Consider the following 19389-nt stretch of genomic DNA (forward strand, 5'->3'; position numbering starts at 1 on the left):
TCTGCCTCCTGCAGCCCAGCAAGGACAGGGCTCCCGTGGCGGCTCTCACGAGGACTCCCCCTGGCCTGCAGTCCCACGTGGAGGGCGGCCTGACTTACCTGTGGCTCCAGGGGACTTTCTGGTTGCTCCTTCTGCAACTTCCCACGGACAACAGTGTGGCTCTCCTGGCCAGCCCCCTGCAACACGCTGCAGGGCCCTGCTCCCCTTCTGCTCTTGCACGGGGCCCTGTGCTTTGGCTGGGGACAGACAGGTCTCTGTACCAAACCTCTGGCTCTGTTCCCCACATTGCACAAGGCTTGCTCTGCCACGGCATGCAGCGAGGCCAGGCACCCAGGCCATGTGTTCACGGCAGCATGCATCAGGCCTCTGATTGTGGACACACCTGAAGGATCAGCTGGGGCAGGGCAGTGGGACACGGAGGACAGGTCCACCTGCTCAGCCACACTGCCGAAACTCAGTGACACAGCAGGTAAAAGCCTCCAAAGAAAAGCCTGCGGATTTACATAACAGGATGTTTTCTATGCTGAAGGCATAGACACTGGAGCTCCTGACACAGTCCAACAACTCTAGAGAGTTCCATAATCTTCCGGAAAAGAGCATGGGGCACTACTGGAGGTTGGAATTATTATGCACCTATAGCACCCATTTTCCATCAGTGGTGTCAATCACTGCCATGTTTCAAACCCCCTTCAGTAACGGACAACTTGCCCAGGTGTCTAGCGCAGACCATCATTCTTCGGCTCAGGTGGGCAAATTTTGAAACAGATACTGTGTCTTATCTTCATTGTCCCAGTACTGAACAAACTTGTTTCTGGTACACAGAAGGAGCCAATACATGCTTCCTACACCGAGAACAGCTGGAGGAACCCAACCACAGTCTGAATACAATCAAGTACAGTAGGCGCGCTCTGCTGACTCACCAAGGATTTCTTTCCCACACTAAGTATATTACTGAGTTATCTATTTAAAGGCAAATTTTCTTCCTTCTCCCAAGACATTAAAAAAAAAACTTCTATAATTAAGGATGATTTTTAAAATTGCAGGCAATGTAGCAAAATGAATATTAACACAGATTTGAAACACTCTAAATAGTTATTAACCAAATCAATTTCAAAGCATTTCTATTTAGTAGCAAGCAGGGCAATAAGGTGGGAACAAAGCAGTATTAGCATAAAATTAAAAGGGCAGGATTTACAGCAAGTTAAAAAAGGAAAATAAATTACAATTAAGTCCTCTTTATATGCCTCTCTCTACATCTGATCATCTCCTTTGGGACACCAAGTCCAGGAAATAAGAGGTCTAATGCTACCTCTGGAGCCACTTTCATTTTACAAGCCTAGGAGGGAACAGCGAAATGCCACAGGAAAATAAAAGTCAGCCCATGATAATTTTTTTGTTAAAAAAAGTCCTAAGCAACTGGGCAGAAAAAGAAACATTATCCAGACTCCAGGAAGCACCAGCAGGATACTAAGCAAGTGTCCGGTATTTCCCACAAGCCACTTTTGCAGGAGAAAGGTTTCTGTCACAGTACTCCCTGCCTAAGTGTATACCTGCCTTCCAGCTTCAACGTGAGCAGGAGTTCAAGAGCAAGTCACTGTCGTGGTGTCTCCCCTCCCACCCGCCAGCCCCCCCGCAAGGAAAGGAGACAGGCAGGAGGCAGAGCCCAAGTTTGTGCTTTACCCGCTTCAAATTCTGAGCATTTAATCGTCCCGAAAGCTCCCGGCCTGGTGGAATGTGGTGACTCAGGTGCTGGGGAGCCGGGAGGGGGGGACAACACCTGCTCTGTGCAGAGACACGCCCAGGAGAGAGAGGTGGCCGCCTTCCCGTTGGAGTCCCACACCCCCTGCGTGGAGCTGTCCCAACAGCAACTCTTAGAAGGGAAGGGAGCCCAGATGCTAGGAAAGTAACCTGGAGATTACAAACTCGAGGTACTAGCAGATAGTAGAGGGAGGGAATGGAACAGATGACTTTTAAGAGCTTCCTCCTCAGGCAAACTTTTCTAATTGCTACCTGTAACACCTTCTCCTGGGCATGTCTATCATTAATGGATAGGAAGCATTATTATTATTTTTTTTTAATCTTGATAGGACAGCTGGGTTTTGTCTGTTCCTCAATAGAGAAATGGCCCATTTTCCTGATACACGCATAACACACAAAATATTGATCATGATATGGACATAACCAAAAATTAAATATGTTCAAGTCAGAAAGGGTTTTAAAACCATTTTCAGCGATGCTTTTTAAAAAAATCAGATTGGTTTTCATACACATTCCAATGAAAACATCTACTTAGTTTTTTCTAGGCTAGGATTAATACAGTTTACAATTTCCGCTTGTTAAAGTTGGAAGCAGGTTATATTCAAAGGAGTGTCACTAAGGAAAAATGTTTTTCTCAGGCATGGAGGAAATACCTTTAAAAGTCACTTGTAAGTTTTCCTTTCCAAAGCAAGTAATTGAAAAGCTACTTATGGTGATTGGGTATAGTTTCATAGTTAGAAGGTTTTTAGATCGCAAATTGGAAAAACCAGACACTAACTTCTAAGTAATGCCAGTGATTTTAATAAAGGGTAAGGAAATTCTACTTAAAAATAAAAAAAGGAGGATATTTGTAGTGAATTCAGTTGATCCCATCTAGCTTAGACAGTATTCCTATGTGCCATAATTATTATACTTCCACAGACATTTACATAAAAAGAACTTGGACCTTGTGAAATAGCGTAAGTGGGACTCCTATTTGTTTAACACAATAAAATAGGAACAGGGGGCAGGGAGGGTTCTGCTAAGCCCTGGCCCTTGCTCAAGAAAGCCTGGAAGGGGTCCAAAAAAATTCTTCTAATGGTCATTAGCCTGCTTTTTTTCCTACTAAGCAGTTCCTAAAAAGAAAATTCTTTTCACCTACAATCTGTCAAAACCAACAGAAAAAGAAGCCAGGAAGGGCATCCCATGCAGCCCTGAGGAGGCTGTCTGGGCATGGGGAACAAAAACTTCCCCTCATGGCAGCTGTTGGGCAAAAATATTTAGATTAACTATAACCAGCATGATGGAAATCAGCTTAAATAGCAGGGGGAGGCCTGGGAATTTTTAAGGATGTGTTCGAAACTTCCCTTCAATGCCCTAAATACAATGTGCTAATAATGTACATGGAATGAACTCCAGTCTGAGCCCTAAATGGGAGCCCACAGCGACCCAAAGCTTGCAATGCCATGACAGCTGTGGGCACTTCAGATCAGCCCAACCCCAAAACCCTTGGCCACTCCAACCCGAGCCTGTGGGTGGACAAATCCTGAACAACTTAAAATGGAAAATTAAATGGAAAGCCTCTTCGTCCCTTCTCCAGGCCCTATGTAACTTGGAACATGGATCCTACCCAGCCCTGCCACAAACAGCTGCCAGGCCTTCCAAAGCAGGGAGCTACGGCATCTCACCTTCACCTCTGTCCGCTAGGATCACTGCGTTCTCTGTATAAACGCTTAAGATGCCCAAAGGCTGCCATTCTCAGGCTGCCCCTTATAAAAACAGGCATCTTCTTCAGGCAGAAAAAAAGCACACCCCCAACCCCCAGCAATCACAGAGCCACAGCTGAGGCACAGTCGCCGCTCCCTGAAGAGGCAATGGAATGTGCAATTCCTGCACTGACGCAGAAGGAAGCTCTTTCCCTCCGCTTGGCCCCTCCACTCCTGCCTCTGCAAAGAGTTGTGGCTACAGTCTGCCCAGAGAGGAAATAGTTGCTGTTTGCCCTTCTCCGCCCTACCACACCTCCAATGTGTCCCTTGGCAACAGGTTCTAATTCTGCAGATCACAGAAGGAGAGAGAACAGAGGAACACTGTCACCAGCAGTGTTTGCCTCTCAGCCACCTATAGTCCTTGCTTTCTGCAGGAGATCCCCTAAGCAGCATGAAGCACCCCCTCCAGAAGCTGGGGCTCTTCTATAAAAAAGGGATGCTAACCACTTCCTACTTCTTCCTGCTTTCATCTCAGACATCTCCATTTTTCATGTTCAGCTACATAAAGGGAGCACGTTGACTTGAGCCAATGAAGGACAGCCTCAGTGACATGAACTGTGTCATTTAGTGACAAGTCACAGCTTAAACTACAGATGGCATTAAAAGATTTGATCATGCCAACCTGGAACGGAAATCCTGCACAGCTTCTTTAGAAACCAACTAAACATTCCTTCCTTCAATGCAGTTTGGTAGTAGCAAAATTCTCTTCCCTTGATTTCTCAGTCTCAATACCATGCTAGGAGCTCAGTAGATGGCTAGAATAATAGAGATGACATCCTGATCCATATGGAGACAAAAGTAATTAATAAAATGAGAGTAAGTAAACTGAAGGAACATAGTGTGATGCTATGGAAAGCAGGTCATGGGGGACTAACCAGACTGAGACTGGGTGGGACTGCATTGACTCAAGTACTCATCAAGAGCCTCCATATTCCTGCAGCTTTCACTAATACAGAGAAGCAAACCAGCAACTTTTCTTTCCCTTCGTTAGGACACTTTTTAAATGGCAGCACTATATCTCTATAAGAGAGCGAAAGAGGCAGAGAGGAATGAATGAATGCAAGGAGGGTCATTTTCTGTTACGGAAAAGTATCTGTCAAAACAACAAACTGGCTTAGTTAAAATCAGAGGCATGGAATGCCAATGCCAGAACACACAAAGAAAAGGAAAAAGCTGTTAAAAACGTCTATAGCACTGGCCAACTCACAGAAGGAAGACTAACTCCGTGGAGGAGGAGAAGTTTCTGAAGAATGAAGAATGCCACAGAGAAAGTCATCTGGTTATCACAGACTCATTACCATACATCTGTCACTGATGGGAAGCTCAGAGAGAGACAGGGCACCAGAACAGAAGCAGCATCGGGAAAAATCAGCACTGGACTGTCCAGCAGGTGGGGAAGCAGAGAGGGATGAGAATGGGCAATAAGAGAATAAGCTCACTGGAAGGGCTCGAAGCTGAGTGAAGAGAATTTAAATTTGCTGCAGAAACCTCAACCCACCATTCACATGAAATGTCCGAAATAAGCTAATCTAGAGAGACAGCAAGTGGATACTGGTTGGGTAGGGCTGGGATGTGGAGGGAAAGGAGGTGTGACCTCTGTAGGTTTAGGGTTTCTTTTGGGGGTGATGAAAATGCTGAGATCCAATTCTGGTGATGGTTGTACAACTCGGAAATCTACCAAAAACCTTCTAATGGTTTGTATGGGTGAATATTTTGGTATATGAATTGTATCTCAATAAAACAATTAAAACTGAACAAAACAAAAAGCCACTGGAGGCAAGTGAAAACTGAGGGCAGCAACTGCCTGCCTTATGCTGAGGGCCCCTCACAAAGCCACGGTGAGCTCCACCCCAGGGAGCCCACAGCCCAGTCCCAGCACAGCACAGGCCTCCCAGGGCAATCTCTGGAATGCAGACTGGATGACCCTGCAACGTTTTTCAAATTACACTTGAAAGAAATTGCAGGGGACTGAACAAAATACAGAGTTCTAAAGTTGTTTTGATGACTATCAGTGTGGAATTCAGTGGGATTCAGTCCATTAATAAAATGTAAAATATTCTTCAGAGACGTGTATAAATCAGCAAAAGGGAAGGAGCGGACTGGTTCGGCAGGGCACCAATGTTAATCAGCAGCACAACTGTAGAGCAGAGGGCCTGAGCAAGCTGCCCAGTGGGCCCACACACCTGTTACCAGAAAGGCACCGAGCAGGAGGCCTGAGACACACAGACACCCAGACCCACCTGCAGAAACGGAAATGCACTCTGTCTGGGAATCGGGTATAAAAATAAGGGCTCTTAAATTCCCTCATTGATTCTAATATGCACCTGAGACTAGAAACTACTGAACGAATCAGAATCTTTAATCTGTTATATAAAGCCATGTGTAAAGAACTCAAATGTTGCTTAAGTCACCAAGGTAAGCAGGACTAAGAGTCAGGACTGGAATTTGCGTGTCTTCACCTTCAGTTCAAGACAACCCTATCTGCTGTGTGGCTGTGGGTGTACAGGAACATCCTTAGAAAATCCTGGCCTCACAATAGTGGTCAGATCCCACTGTAAGACAGTAAAGAACACACACCTAGAAATACGTTGGGGGCTACATGGCCTTGCACTAGGCTGGGAAACTTCTTAATATGCAGAGATGTCGTTGCCCTGCTCTGTACCCTGGTGGGAGCTGCCACAGACGGAATGAACTGGTGAGGAGGGAAGATTTGTGTAACTTTGCAGGCCAGATCTGATCTGGAAAATTTTTTCCCAAATAAGACCAATGTTATAAAATAAACACCAAGGAATATAAAAGCCGATGCTTGGTTCTCTTGGCTGTAAGAGGAGCCAGTGATGTCTGCAAAGAACCGGGCGGGCCCTGGCCGAGTGACCTTCACAGCCCACGCTAAACCCTTTGAAGAAGTGCCTGGTGAATGCTCTGGCTGACGCGCACTGCGCCGTTCCATTACTGAGCAGGGTGCCTCTTACCTATAATTCCACTGTCCTTGCTTTCCAGGGTGGAACTAGGGCTGCTAATGGTCTCACAGGGACTTTGCTTGGCTGCCGTCTTGCTGACACAGCTATTCAGGGTTGAGCAGGGGCTATCGGTGCTGGGAGACGCCGAGCTGCTTGTGAGTGTGGAGCAAGGGCTGATGCCTTGGCTCGGAGCTGTGCACTGCAAGACGGATGGAAGGAGGCGTTAGCACGGCTTCACGCAGGAGGCTTCCACACATCTCTTGTTTTGGAGGCTGAAACAATAAAACTAGAAACAGGAAAATGGAAAACAGCTTCTACATTCTAGGGAGCTTAATATACGTATGATCTTCCAAATTTTAGAAGAGAAATACCCTCATTCTGTTCCCCTCATTTGGTTTTGTTTTTAATAGGGCAGTCTTGGAAATAATTTGGTGGGAATGCACATTTGCAAAACAGAAACAGCGAACAGGCAGACTTCCTTTCATTTAAAGGCTGCAGAAGACAAATGAGTTCTTTGACCTCTGTGCAGAAAATCTGGGAACTCTGTTCTCATGATGTTTCACAAGCACTGCTACCTTGATTTAATTCCTGAAGATTTATGGGCCCTGCGGTCATGGGGAGGAGACCGGTGGCCACTGCAGTCTCAATCAATGCATGACACCCGCACAGGGGCTAGAAGCTCCGGCCCCTCATTGCTATTCAGACGTCCACATCTCATCTCAGAGGCGGCAGGCTGCTGTTGCCCAGGATGGGGAGTGCTCTGCTATAGATGAACCATTTGAGCTCATCTTATTTTGTCTCTGCCTCATCGCCTACAAATCTTATTCTCACCCCACTGACAATCCAAAATCTCAACTGCTAAAAATGCACAGGAAAGCATATACTGAAGCAGCCAGATGGGAAGGATGGCGCTTAAAGATACAAATGCTATCATTGCTAAGGAATTCTTTCAGCTACTTTCATGCATTTAGCTACTCTCCCCCAGGGCATTAACTAGAAGGTTAATGGGGAACCTTTCCTCAAGCTCTGTATCCTGCTTTTCCCCACCTCCCCACTACAAAACTCCACAAACTGCAGAAATACATTTCAAAACACAACAGCCCAGATGCATTTGACTGAACAAGGACTGCCCCACTCAGGAGAGGGGGAAGAAGGTTGTCCCTTCATTCATCCTCCGAGCAGGTATGACCGGCAGTGTCTTTCATGGGCATTACCATGGTTTCATTTTTTTCTTCAATGGTTATGTGTGTGGCGCTTGGGATCCCTTCTCCCAGTAAAAATCCCAGCCTCGTCAACAGTTCTTGAGCTGCCGGTGAACAGCTCGGTTCATTATCGGCCTTTGCTTCTGGAACAAAGAAAGAGAACAATGAGGCTGCCCCTCTGGGCAACCACAGAACAGCTGGCATCTGGAGGAGTGGGCACCACAGTTGCTTCTCGGCCGCTTCTGTGTAATCATAAAATGCACAAAGTCTGACCACGCTGCCTGTCCTCCAACAATACATCCTAATCAAGAGGCTGTGACAGGTTAAGAGAACAGGTAAAGAAGAACTCCAAGTGCAAAAGGTGAAATATTTGACCTGAATCAGAGGAACACAGTGCCATTACCTGATAGCAATTCCTGTTGCTGTGGTGTGTGAAAAGCAGGTACTTCAGACACCAAAGGTAGAAAAAGGCCCACCCTTCATCTTACTCTCCATGAGCACACGGGGGCCAATACCCACAAGAGGCTAAAATAAAGCAAAACTCAAGGGAACGCTGGCAGAGACCCAGGCTGCTTAGACACTGGGGTCATCCTGAAACCATGCCCACTGAAGACGACAAGGGCAGGACAGCTTCAGGAAGCCTCGCTGTGCCTACCTCGCAGCAGGCAAAGTCAAAACGGTGAGTCCAACCAGAGGTCAGTCACCAGGAATCCATGTTGAAATACAGATTTTAAACCCCAGTGAAATGCATCCCAAGAGATGGGACTCAGTAACACGGAGGAGTAGAGAAAGCGGGTGAGTCCTGTGTACTCACGGAAACGCGGAGGCACGCTCACCTGGAAGCCACAGGCCGTGCTCGGAGGCCCCCCTTCCTCAGGTCTCCCTAGCGCTGCTCACCACACTTTTCTTACATAAGACAATTTTCTTACTGGATTTTATTTAAATGTTGAGCTGTAGGCTAACCTTGTTTTCAAAAGCCTAATGGAATGTCATAATGGTTGACAAAATGATAGTCACATCATTCTAACACCTCTTCTATATTTTAAAATCAGCATCCATCAGGGAATGAAATAATATATAAGGCAAGCTGTGCTCATGGAAGTTAGAACTTAACAACAATATGTAACCTCTAATAGTGTCACTTATCTTAATGCTTTGTCTTCTTCATTAATCATCTAGGTGCCTAGCCCATACATTCATGAACCAATTTTCCCTAGATGTGAAAATCTGCAGATCATAGATAATAGCTCTTAGAAAAACAAAATGAGGAAAGAAGAACAAAACTGTGTTCCCTTTGAGTGACAATACCACAAAGTTCATTGCTAACTTTGCCCTTTTTAAGGCACCATCTGCATTACCCTCCCTCAAACATCACTTTGCTAAGTCATGCTCCCAGGGTGGCAATTGCAAGGGAAACAAGGGCTAGCTGTGTCTTCAAGGAAGGAAAAGCACCCCACCCCTTGCTTGCTCTTAAAAGCTCCCAATGTTTGGGGTAAGAAGGGCTGTTTGCCAGCTTGGATGTTTTTTGGTTGCCCAAGAAAATGCTGCGGTAAAATAGCCAAGGCTTGATTGTTCTGGGTTAAGAGAACAATCTGATGTTTCTGGATCATTTCAGTTAAACTCACAACATGAAGGGGCGGTAGCCCCAAACCAGAACGGACAGGGTAGCCACCCCAGGGCAGGTCAACCACACCCTCAGTCGTTTCTACACAAGGTGTTCCCACCAGAGATCTCTAACCACATTTGGATTCTCAAGGTACAGGGCATTTGGGAAAGGAAGGCAGGAACCACACCAAATCAGCACAACCCAGGCACACCCAAGGGCTGAGCTGCTGCGGAACAGGATCCGTCCCACCTCCCAGGCCCCAAGGCACCGGCAGGGCAGCCACTTTATCTCGGGTGGCAGCTGGACCAGGAGAGAACAGGATGCAGATGGTAGAGGAAAGAAATGGGTGAGGGGGCAGACCTCAGCAGTTCCTCTCCGCCACACCCCCTTTCCCTCTGAAACAATCTCTATACTGGTAGGCAATTGTGACTGTGCCCCAGAACGTCTAGCTTCTGGTTCAACCTGAAACACCGGGGAAAGAGCCAGGACCAACTCCCAGCTGGCAGCAGCTGTGGAGGCAGACAGCAGCCGCACAGGCCTGGCTGGCACGAAATTCACCCCAGGACAAACAAGGCCGCAGCCTCTGGCTCACCTGGGGGTCGTTCAGACCCTGCATCCTGCCTAGGTCCTGCCTCAGGGGGAGGGAGCGAGTGGGCAGAGGGCGGACCCTGCTGCCTGCACATTGTGTCTGCAGGCAGACACCCCACACTGACAAGACTTTCAGTAAGAAAAAATACGTATATATCCAAAGACAACTAGTCATCCAAACCTCCCTGCGTTAGCCAAGTTGGGAGCAGCAGCAATTCCAGGTTTAACATCTGAATCAATACAAAACTCCCAATTTCATGATTAACTTGTTCTCTTAACTTTTCAACTTGGACTTTGCTGCTACCAATGTTCCAAAACCCTACTGGGCTCTGGATGAATGAACAGATGCTCTTTATTCCAGCTTTTGCTCCCATTAAGCCCCACTGTAATTTTACTTCTTGCAAAAGCTTCCCAGCTGTCTTTTCATATTATTCTCTCTTCTAAATTGTCATCCTGGTGACCTTCCCCTCGGAAGCCTGCTGCCACCTGAATTCCTTAATCCACATCAAGCAGTCCACATCCCACCTTTCCTAAATGCACAGAGCCTTCTCTCCCTGTACTTTTCATTCTAGCCGCAGGACCCCTGGGTGGAGTGTGACAGTGCCATTTGGGGAGAGATGAGCCGCCTGGGAACTCACACTGCTAATGCTCAACCGTAAAATGGAAATGCACTTCTCCCTCCATAGTCAGTCACCAAATACTGAGATTTGAGCAGTCAGATAGGATTTTCTTCAAGCTACTTCTTACTCCAAAATGACCCCCAAACCAAAACCCCACAGGACACTCTAAATGGTGAGTCTATTTCTCATTCGTGTAGTTAATATTAAATCACTCATCAATAATTGGTGTACCTTACTCAGTACCAGTGGGATAAGAGCTGGAGAGAAAGATTTCATCTCTTAGCAACACTTCACATCTCACTGATTAAACTATCCGGCGCATTTATGATGACTGTATTCGGAATTGAGAGAATCATTGGCCTCACACTCCCTAGAAATCCATCAGGCAGTGAAAGAATATTCCTCCCGATAATGTTTTCACGGATGATATCACACCATTGTGAAATAATCACATGGAGGAAGGCAAAGGGAATTTCTTGGATCACTTTCTGCCTGTCTCTTTTTAACTATTCATACCTGTTGGACCACGTTTGGGCACCAACATTCAGATACAGTCTATAAACTGCACCCCAATCACTGCCACCAGAACTTTAAACCTGCTGTGCCCTGTATAGTCACCCATCTCGCCTATAGTCTCAGAAGAAAGGACTTCTCTACGCTTCCACTATTGTGGACTACTTACAGTGTGAACCCTTCTAAACTCTACTCATCAGGGAAGTGGCCATAACCCACTTATAGGGGGCACATGCACAGCTCCAAAAAATGTGAGAAACAGCTTGCAAGGCAAACATCTTTGAAACAAGATGCTATATGAAAGTTGGTCATTATTTCTACCAACTTTAACACCAAAAGTCCACCCTCTCACTATTATTTCATTTTCTGGTTTCATGGATATCTATATTCAATGTGCTTATATTTCTCTTACCTTAAAAAAGAAGTTTTGTTTCTAATCTTTCTGCCTTACTATTTTCTGAACTCCCTATTCTTTGAAGGTAACAAATCCCCTCATTTCTCTGATTATCAAACTGTTCCAACTTGCTGCTTTCATGTTCCATCTAATCATTCCCTCTCCTTAAAGCCAGACTATTAGAACCGTGGCGGTTCTTGGAGATTACCAAGGATCATTCCATCAAGAGAAGCCTTTCTCCATTCTCACCCTCCTCAGACTTTAGAGCGCTGGGCAGTGTTGACAATGTTCAGCCATTCACGAGCATGTGATCTTGACTTAGTATCAGCTTCCAAGACAGTACTTCTGAATCATGTCTGCTAAATGAGACACGGCCTTGACTGATGCTATTAAACCTCTTCTTCTGCCTCTGTACCTATCGATGACCTGCTTCCTGTTAAGCCTCTTGCCTTCCTTGCCTTCTATTTACAAGCATTTTCCTGTTTCTTTCTGGCCGTTCCTTCTCCTAAACCATCACTGTCCTCTCCTCCTTGAATCTCCAAGTTATCTTTACACTTTTAATCTCACCCCATACTTCTTTCAAAATGTCTTCAGTTACACTGCCACTTGTGTCTAAACCCTCATTGCCCCAAGTCTAGATGACAATCAGACTCTGGATCAATTTTCTCACCTTTTTTCATTCTCTCCTTCGCTTCTTTTCCTTCTCTGAAAGCCAGTGGTTCTCAAATTTTTGTTCTCAGAGCTCATTCTTAAAAACTGAGGACTGCAAAGAGCTTTGGCTTATATAGGTTATATCTATTAGTATTTACCATATTAGAAATTAAAATGAATTTTAAAAATCTATATAATTAATTTTAAGTTAATGAGACTTATTACATGTTAACAAATAATCCATTTTCAATTTAAAAGGCTAGTTGAGAATGGCATTGTTTTATATTTTTGCAAATTATTTTTAATGTCTGGTTTAACAGAAGACAGCTGGACTTTCATGTCTACTTCTGCATACAATCTGTTATATGTTCTTTTGGTTTAAGCATGTGAAAAATTGTGGCCTCAAATAGGTATGTAGTTGGGAAAGGGGGAAGCTTTTTCATTAATTACAGATATTCTTTTTTGATACCTCACCAAAAATTGACAAGCAGCAATTTCTTAAAGGTTAGTCCCAGTGGACTCTGAATCCCTATCAATGAACTTTTGTACCCTCTTACAGTATAATCCAATGGTCTGTTACAGGCTTCAAATGGATTCTTACCCATGTAAGATTTTGTAACATCATGCTCTGGACCATTAGGAAAATACTGGTTTTGCAGACCTTGCAAAAGTAATTAAACATTTTATTATCCAATACCAAAATATCACATTCAATAATATCACCACAGATCTCATCTTTACAAGTCCTGGAATACTGTCAAGCTCAATGTGACAGATTTGTATTCCCAAAAACCTAATTTTCACTTGAAAGGTCAAATTTTATCATTGGCAACTAATCTCAGTCAGGTATTTTTTTTTATTGAAGTGACATGCTCATTTTGTTCCCTTTCAAGAAAACGTGTGTCTACCCAATTCTGAATAACCACATTCTGTCAGTCATTCTTCCAACAAAAATGATGTTGCACTTAAAAATGGCTTGTTCAGCTTGCAACTCAAATAATCACACAAATGCTTTTTCTCAAAACAAACATACTTCAGCATGCAGAAGTGTCCCATTTCATCGTAGAAAACATTAAAAAGACGGGTATTCAAGGTGCAAGATTTAATAACACTCATTATTTTTAGTGCTATGTTAGGGACATTCTGCTGTGAATTATTATTTTTGGTGAAGGTGCACGGGGGTGAAAAATACCATGTGCAGCCCTGGTATAGCAGGTTCCCCTACCATGATGTGTACTGAGGTATCAGAAATCTTACCAACAATTCTTTTGTGCCACAGGTGAAATTGCCAACATGAGAGAAATGGAAATAACTTCTCAATATTATTATTAAGAATTTTGACCTTGCAGATCCTTGTGAGGGTCTTGGGGATGCTCAGATGTCCACAGCCCACATTTTGAGAACCTCGGCTTTTAAGTCTTTAATTGTACCAAATTCTCTTTCTTCTTAAAAATAAGTAAAAACCATAGTCGCACACACCCTCATCCTATTAACTGATCTCTCATCTTCCCTTACCGGCTCAACACCTTGGAGGAAAAAGGGGTAGTCTATCCTTGCCAATTCCATTTCTTTATCATGTAGCTCGACAACTGAAACTCATTCCCCTTAGGTCTCCTGAAACAGCCCTGTTAGCACAGTAGATTTTTTTTTTTTTTAATCCCATCGCCTCTTTTTTCCTGTAGATTTCTGATCCTGCAAAGACTCTGTCCTCCAAGGAAGAGAGTAGCACCTGTCCTATTGGACAAGCAGGGAGAAACCCATGGTTCCCCGGATGCCTCGTAGTCTGGAAGGCACTGCTGCTCCTCCCACCTTATCCATGGCTCATGAAGAAAATACCAGAGTTTCTTAGTCCTCTTCTCTCATCTTTTTCCCTAGCCTACTGCACCTGGCCTCATCACGTTCCCTCTAAGCAAAGGCTGCCCACTTTCCATCCTGAGCTCTTTCCTGAGCCCCCGTTTGATTTGCCAGCTGTACATTGGGTACTTTTGACTAGATGTTCCACCAACACCTCAAACTCAACATGCCTGAGACTGAACTCAAGCCAAAACGGACAGTTCCTTCTCTTCCAGTGTGCTCTTAAGGTTGTCTCAAAGCCCTGGGGTCAACATCTTTGTCTCGTACAGCTCCCAGGTCCTTGCAATTCCTCAAGAATTCTCTCGAATTCATCTCCTTTCTGGATTCTGATCTAATTTAAGGTCTTATTCTCTCCCTTAACTACTGAAATCATTTTCTAACCACTCTCCTTGATCCTGATCTCCTTCCTGCCCCACTCCATCCTATACTTTACCAGGTAAATCTTAAGGCAGAGCCCCAGTTAAATCTTTCCCAGTTCAGCACCTGATTCACCGCACAGCTTGGATTAGTCAACACCACTTCCCCCTTGCGGTAGAGTCATTCTGTATTTATAGGTTTTTATGCCCCAACCAGACTCTAAGGCTCCATGAAGAGAGGTCCTATGCTTTATAACCCATCTCAAATAGCATTCAACACAGTGCTTTTCACAGCATAAGAATTTAATTATTATTTATTTAAGGAAATGTAGAATTAGTAAGATCCCTACCTCTAGTCTCTCTTCCACTGCTCACACACCAGGTATGGCCCCCTTCTGTACCTTCATCTAACTAAAGTGGTGCATCACCATTCTAAGCAGCTGAAAATTAAATTAGCAGTAGCCAGGTTACCTCTTGGGATCAGGAGGAAACAGTTAATTTGTATTTCTTAAACTGAGTAGTGGGTAGACAGGTGCCACATTCTTTATACCTTTTTCATTCTTTATATCTTTTTGAATATCTGAAATAGCAATAAAAAACACAAGACATCAATACTTAAACACGTGCATCTACAAGACAGTCACTGCTTCCAATGACATTGTTTTGCATTTAATTATTGTTTTCATATGTGTTAGTTTTACGTGTTAACCAAACTGCCAGAAAAAAGTTTCACCATGTTTTGAAATTGATCTTCAACTAAGCAATGACTCATTAAGACTAAAACTTTCTCACCCCTCCCCATCAAAGCTTGCTCAAGTAGATAATGATAAACAAACCTAAATGGATTATGGTTGCTCCTAATTCAAAGCAGCATAGCTGTGAATCCTGTTATAATTTAATAACCCTCTCTAATTTATCTGTTTTTTATTTTCCCTTAAGGCAGAGGTACTGTTTTGGGGGTAAATGTCAATTCCCCCCCTAACAATATATTGGTTCAGCAATAGGAAGCTTATTTGTAAAGAACTTATTCTATATGACGTGTAGCTTATCGGGACCATTTGACAGGAAAAAGGGGATTGCATTTTGTTTGAGGACCTCATTAAATCATTCTTTTTTGCCAGACTACAAAAATGCTATTTTTCCAAAATATTTTTAAATACTGAATATAACAATGTCTTTCCCTAAGGATGTTTCCAGTAACATATAAACTTTAATAAGCAGGTTCTTTCCTTACAAATAAAAATGTTCATCTGCCCATATCATATAACCAACTTCCCAGATGGCAAAAATATGCAAATTACACATAAATACAATTATTTATAAATTAATGAACAAACTCAAAGTGCTTACTGGTTTTGTTTTACTTTTATTTAAACTCTAAACAGAGAGCTAAGAATCAAGAATTTTTGGAGCTAGGGCCATAAAGGAGGCAGCTTAGTCTGGGAAGGTTATTTCAAACATTTAGGAATAACTTGATATTTCACGAGTCTATGTGAAATTTCAAAAGGAATTCACATAGAGCTGTTTTCAATAGTTTGTTACTCTGGTGAATACTGAAATGCTATTATTCAGAAAATTGTCTTACATATGTAAAAAATGTCCAAAGGCAATATGGAAAGTGTAAGATCAAATTTTAAATTAAAACTTAAGTGATGGTGCTGATATGAAATTCTAGAAACCAGGGTTTGTCCATCCTGCATCCATACATGCTTGGGTTAATATGCAGCCCAATTAGGTGTAGTTTGCTCTAGTCTCTCCTTTAGGCTCAATGATCTGGACATAAAGTTTACACGTCTATATGACAGACGTAATTAACCCTCTTGAAATTTAAAGGATTCCATCGGAATTAAAAAGCTCACCATCCTTTACTAATTGTCAAGTTGAATTTTGTTAGGCAGCCACCTTCTCACCCATCAAAAAATAACTGCTGCCAACATCATGGCTATCCATGCAAGCCCACGTGGCCACAAACGTGAACTATATCCCTTTCCCAGGCACCTGAAGAATGGAAAAACTACTGTTTTTTTAATTCTAGGAGGAACTTCTGGAAACTTCTGGTATTTGTAACCCAGGTTTGTCTTAATTTCAGTCCCCATTGAGACATGATGCTGAACCTGAGAGCTGGGGCCTCCGGAACGGGTGCGCATGCAAGCTGCAGGCTGTGATGGCGACGTTGACCGCCATGCTTGAATTCAGCTCAGCTGGGCAGCCCAGCATGGGAATGCCTCCTGCCCCCGAGAGGGACAGCCAGTTCTGTCTTGGACACAGGGAGTAAAGCTGATAGTGGGGAACTATTTATAAGCTCTTTTCTTTGCCCAATAAAAATCCTAAATGTCTCTCTCATTCTTACCACAGAGGGAGTTCTAAACTCTATAAAGGACCTCAACAACGCTCTGTCCCAGGGAGGACAAGGTCACATAAAGGAGCCTCGGCCAGCCAACACACCAGGGGCATCGATGACCAGGGCCACAAAGGCTTAGGAGGGTGGGGATGAGGTGAAGGGGTGGCAGGCTCATTAGGAAATGGGAAGACAGCTTGGTAAATTTGCCTACTGGTGTTCACTTCAGAGGAGCAGGCTTTTATTTTCAACACTCAGAATAAAAATGACACAACAGATTGACATGGACACGCTCAACATGTGAATTCACAACTGCGAGGAAGTCAGTAAATGTAGGAAGGCCGTCCTAACCAGACACCACGGTGGACACTTCCCTTTCCCCAGCACACACCCGGCACCCTGCCCCTCCCCCTCAGCACAAATCCTAGCGCATCACTCTTACCCAAACCAAACAACTGAGTGCCTGGAGAAGGGACACGATGGAATTTCTCATGCCAAGATGCAGGCAACAGCACCTCCTCTGCCCAAAATGCCCAGCTCTGGTCTCTCTCATCCATTACCCATCCCAAATTTCTCTTCCTGACGTTCACCTTCTGCCACACACCCCCACACACAGCTCATTTCTAGCTTTATTTTCTTACCATGTCCTGCTTCCTGTCCACTGCCCACCATGCATCAGCAGAAACACAAAATGCACCCGCGGTGGTGAGAACATAAAGGAGCTGTGCCCCTCACTGCCCACAGTGAGGGAGAGGAGGATGCCAGGTACCCCAAAGTGGACATACAGATGCATTTTCTCTTTCAGCATCACTACATAAGCTTGTGTCCACACTGGGGGTGAAATAGGCTTCTCTACATAAGCCAGGATTCCTAACCACATGTTTCTGCAGGAAAATAAGATGTAAGTTCAAAACACACAAATTTAAGGCCAAAGAGTTGTGAATTGGGGAACCCCCCCCACCTCAGAAAGGAACAAACAGGTAAATTCCTGAATTGATTTTTTTAAAATAAAGAACTATTACCACATCTATCAAATGCTATAGTTTGCAATGTCTGTTACATGTATTTCCAGATGTAGGGGAAAAAAGCAAAATATAAAAATGTCTTCAAGCAAAGGTTTCAATCAAGTTGGATTGGGTTTTTTTTTGTCCCTATTTTGACACTCCCTAAAGAAAAATTTTAGATGTTAAAAAATAAGAAGCTTTCAAAAGCTACCAAATGTTTTTAAGAAAGCTAGTTATTAGAAACTTTGTCCAGCTAAAGTTTTAGCTTTTCTGACAAAGCCTGTTGTGGAATATTCTAAAACGATGGAGTACTGAAAAACAAAGCAAAGTGCTAGAAACAGTCTTCTGGCTGGCTTTTCATAGGTACCCCAGCCCCCACCCCCGCCCCAGGTCAAAACTGAGAGGAAATAAGACTCAACCTTTAAACAACACAGATGCACCGACTCAACTATTCCTACACTGTGTACATAATTCCAAGAATTTACATTAGCTAAACAGATCTCTGTAACTGCCGGAGGAAAAAAAAAACCTTCCAACTACGTTCAGTTTGGCAAAGCATTGCTCCAAGAGGCACTCAAGTTTCACTCAGAAATGGAGTGTCATTATGTAAAATCTTTAGGAGCGGGGGGAGAAATCACTGAAAACATATTCTTACCATTCTCACTGGGCTCTGTTGCCTTGGATGCTTCTCTGAACGGGATTATAACTGTATCTCCAGGCACTCTAGGGCTTTCCACATACTTGGGCTTCCTGACGGGACCTGCAGTGGGAAAGATCTGAGTGTGGCTAATTTTTTCCAGATGCAAAGAAAGCTTCAAAGTGTACGGTGTGTGTCCTCACCAGAACCCAAATATGCCTAAAGGAAGAGCCAGCCCCTTCCCCTCCCTTGCACACACACACACACACACACACACACACACACACACACACACACGAGTCATTTCAGTACAGACGCGGGAATGTCCAGTCTGAGCTGCCAAAGAAGAAACGGGTAAGCTCTGTTTCGAGAATGTAAACTCTGACAAAAACAAAAGCTGCTCTTTTGCTGTGAAGTCTTTACAGCTGTCACTGGTGTATGTCAAGTAAGTGATTCTGACATCTTCAAACCTGGACGGCTTGAGGAGAAGGGTTTTTTATTTAGATTTTTTTCTCTAACTGGGACAAAGATGATTGGGTTGCATGGTATCTCCAAAGTCAGGAGGCAAGGATTACAAACAGCCAGCCTGTAATATCAACACGCTCTGAGCAGCCATAGAACCCAGGCATTTATCAGACTGGTGACACACAGCAATCGTGCAGGGCTGAGACGATGATTGCTTTCTTGGCAGCTGACATAGCTGCCTTCAAAAAGGCACAGCGGCCAGCCCGGCATGCAATTTGGAGACACAGGAGAGCCTGAGAGTCCTTTCTCTCACCTCCCCCCCCCACCCCTAACTTACCATCAGAAAACTTGCAATTTTTAATAAGACTGAATAGAAAACCCTCAGCACACGGCTGGTGGCATTGCACAGGTGCAGCCACTTTTCAAAACAGTGAGGATTTCTCAAGAAGTTAAACACAAAGTTGTCATTTGGCCCAGAAATTCACTTCTACATTAATATATGTTCACATAAAAATCTGTACACCAATGCTCACAGTAGCATTATTCATTATAGCCAAGTGTCCATCCACTGATGATGAGACGTCATATATCCATACAATGGAATATTATTGGGCAATAACAAGGAACAGAGTCCTGATTCAAAGCGCACAAATGAAACCTGAAAACACCATGCTAAGTAGAGAAACCCAGTTCCCCAA

General features: G+C 44.0%; 1 protein-coding gene across 13 annotated transcripts in view; it reads right to left on the bottom strand.

The window, feature by feature from the left end:
• Positions 1-19389, bottom strand: part of TANC1 (tetratricopeptide repeat, ankyrin repeat and coiled-coil containing 1) — a 224211-nt gene that overhangs the window by 64009 nt on the left and 140813 nt on the right. For 8 of the 13 annotated variants that reach the window (XM_057505537.1, XM_057505536.1, XM_057505533.1 and 5 more), the window contains 3 exons: positions 18245-18349; positions 7678-7808; positions 6476-6662 (listed from right to left, as the gene is read on the bottom strand). In XM_057505537.1, coding sequence (XP_057361520.1) covers positions 6476-6662; positions 7678-7808; positions 18245-18349 — 423 coding nt within the window. Of the gene's footprint in view, positions 1-98; positions 1649-6475; positions 6663-7677; positions 7809-18244; positions 18350-19389 lie in introns of those variants that run through there. The other 5 variants (XM_057505534.1, XM_057505531.1, XM_057505538.1 and 2 more) reach the window with 3 other exon arrangements.

This window comes from Manis pentadactyla, chromosome 8, assembly GCF_030020395.1.
Source record: "Manis pentadactyla isolate mManPen7 chromosome 8, mManPen7.hap1, whole genome shotgun sequence".
NCBI classification, from domain to species: domain Eukaryota; kingdom Metazoa; phylum Chordata; class Mammalia; order Pholidota; family Manidae; genus Manis; species Manis pentadactyla.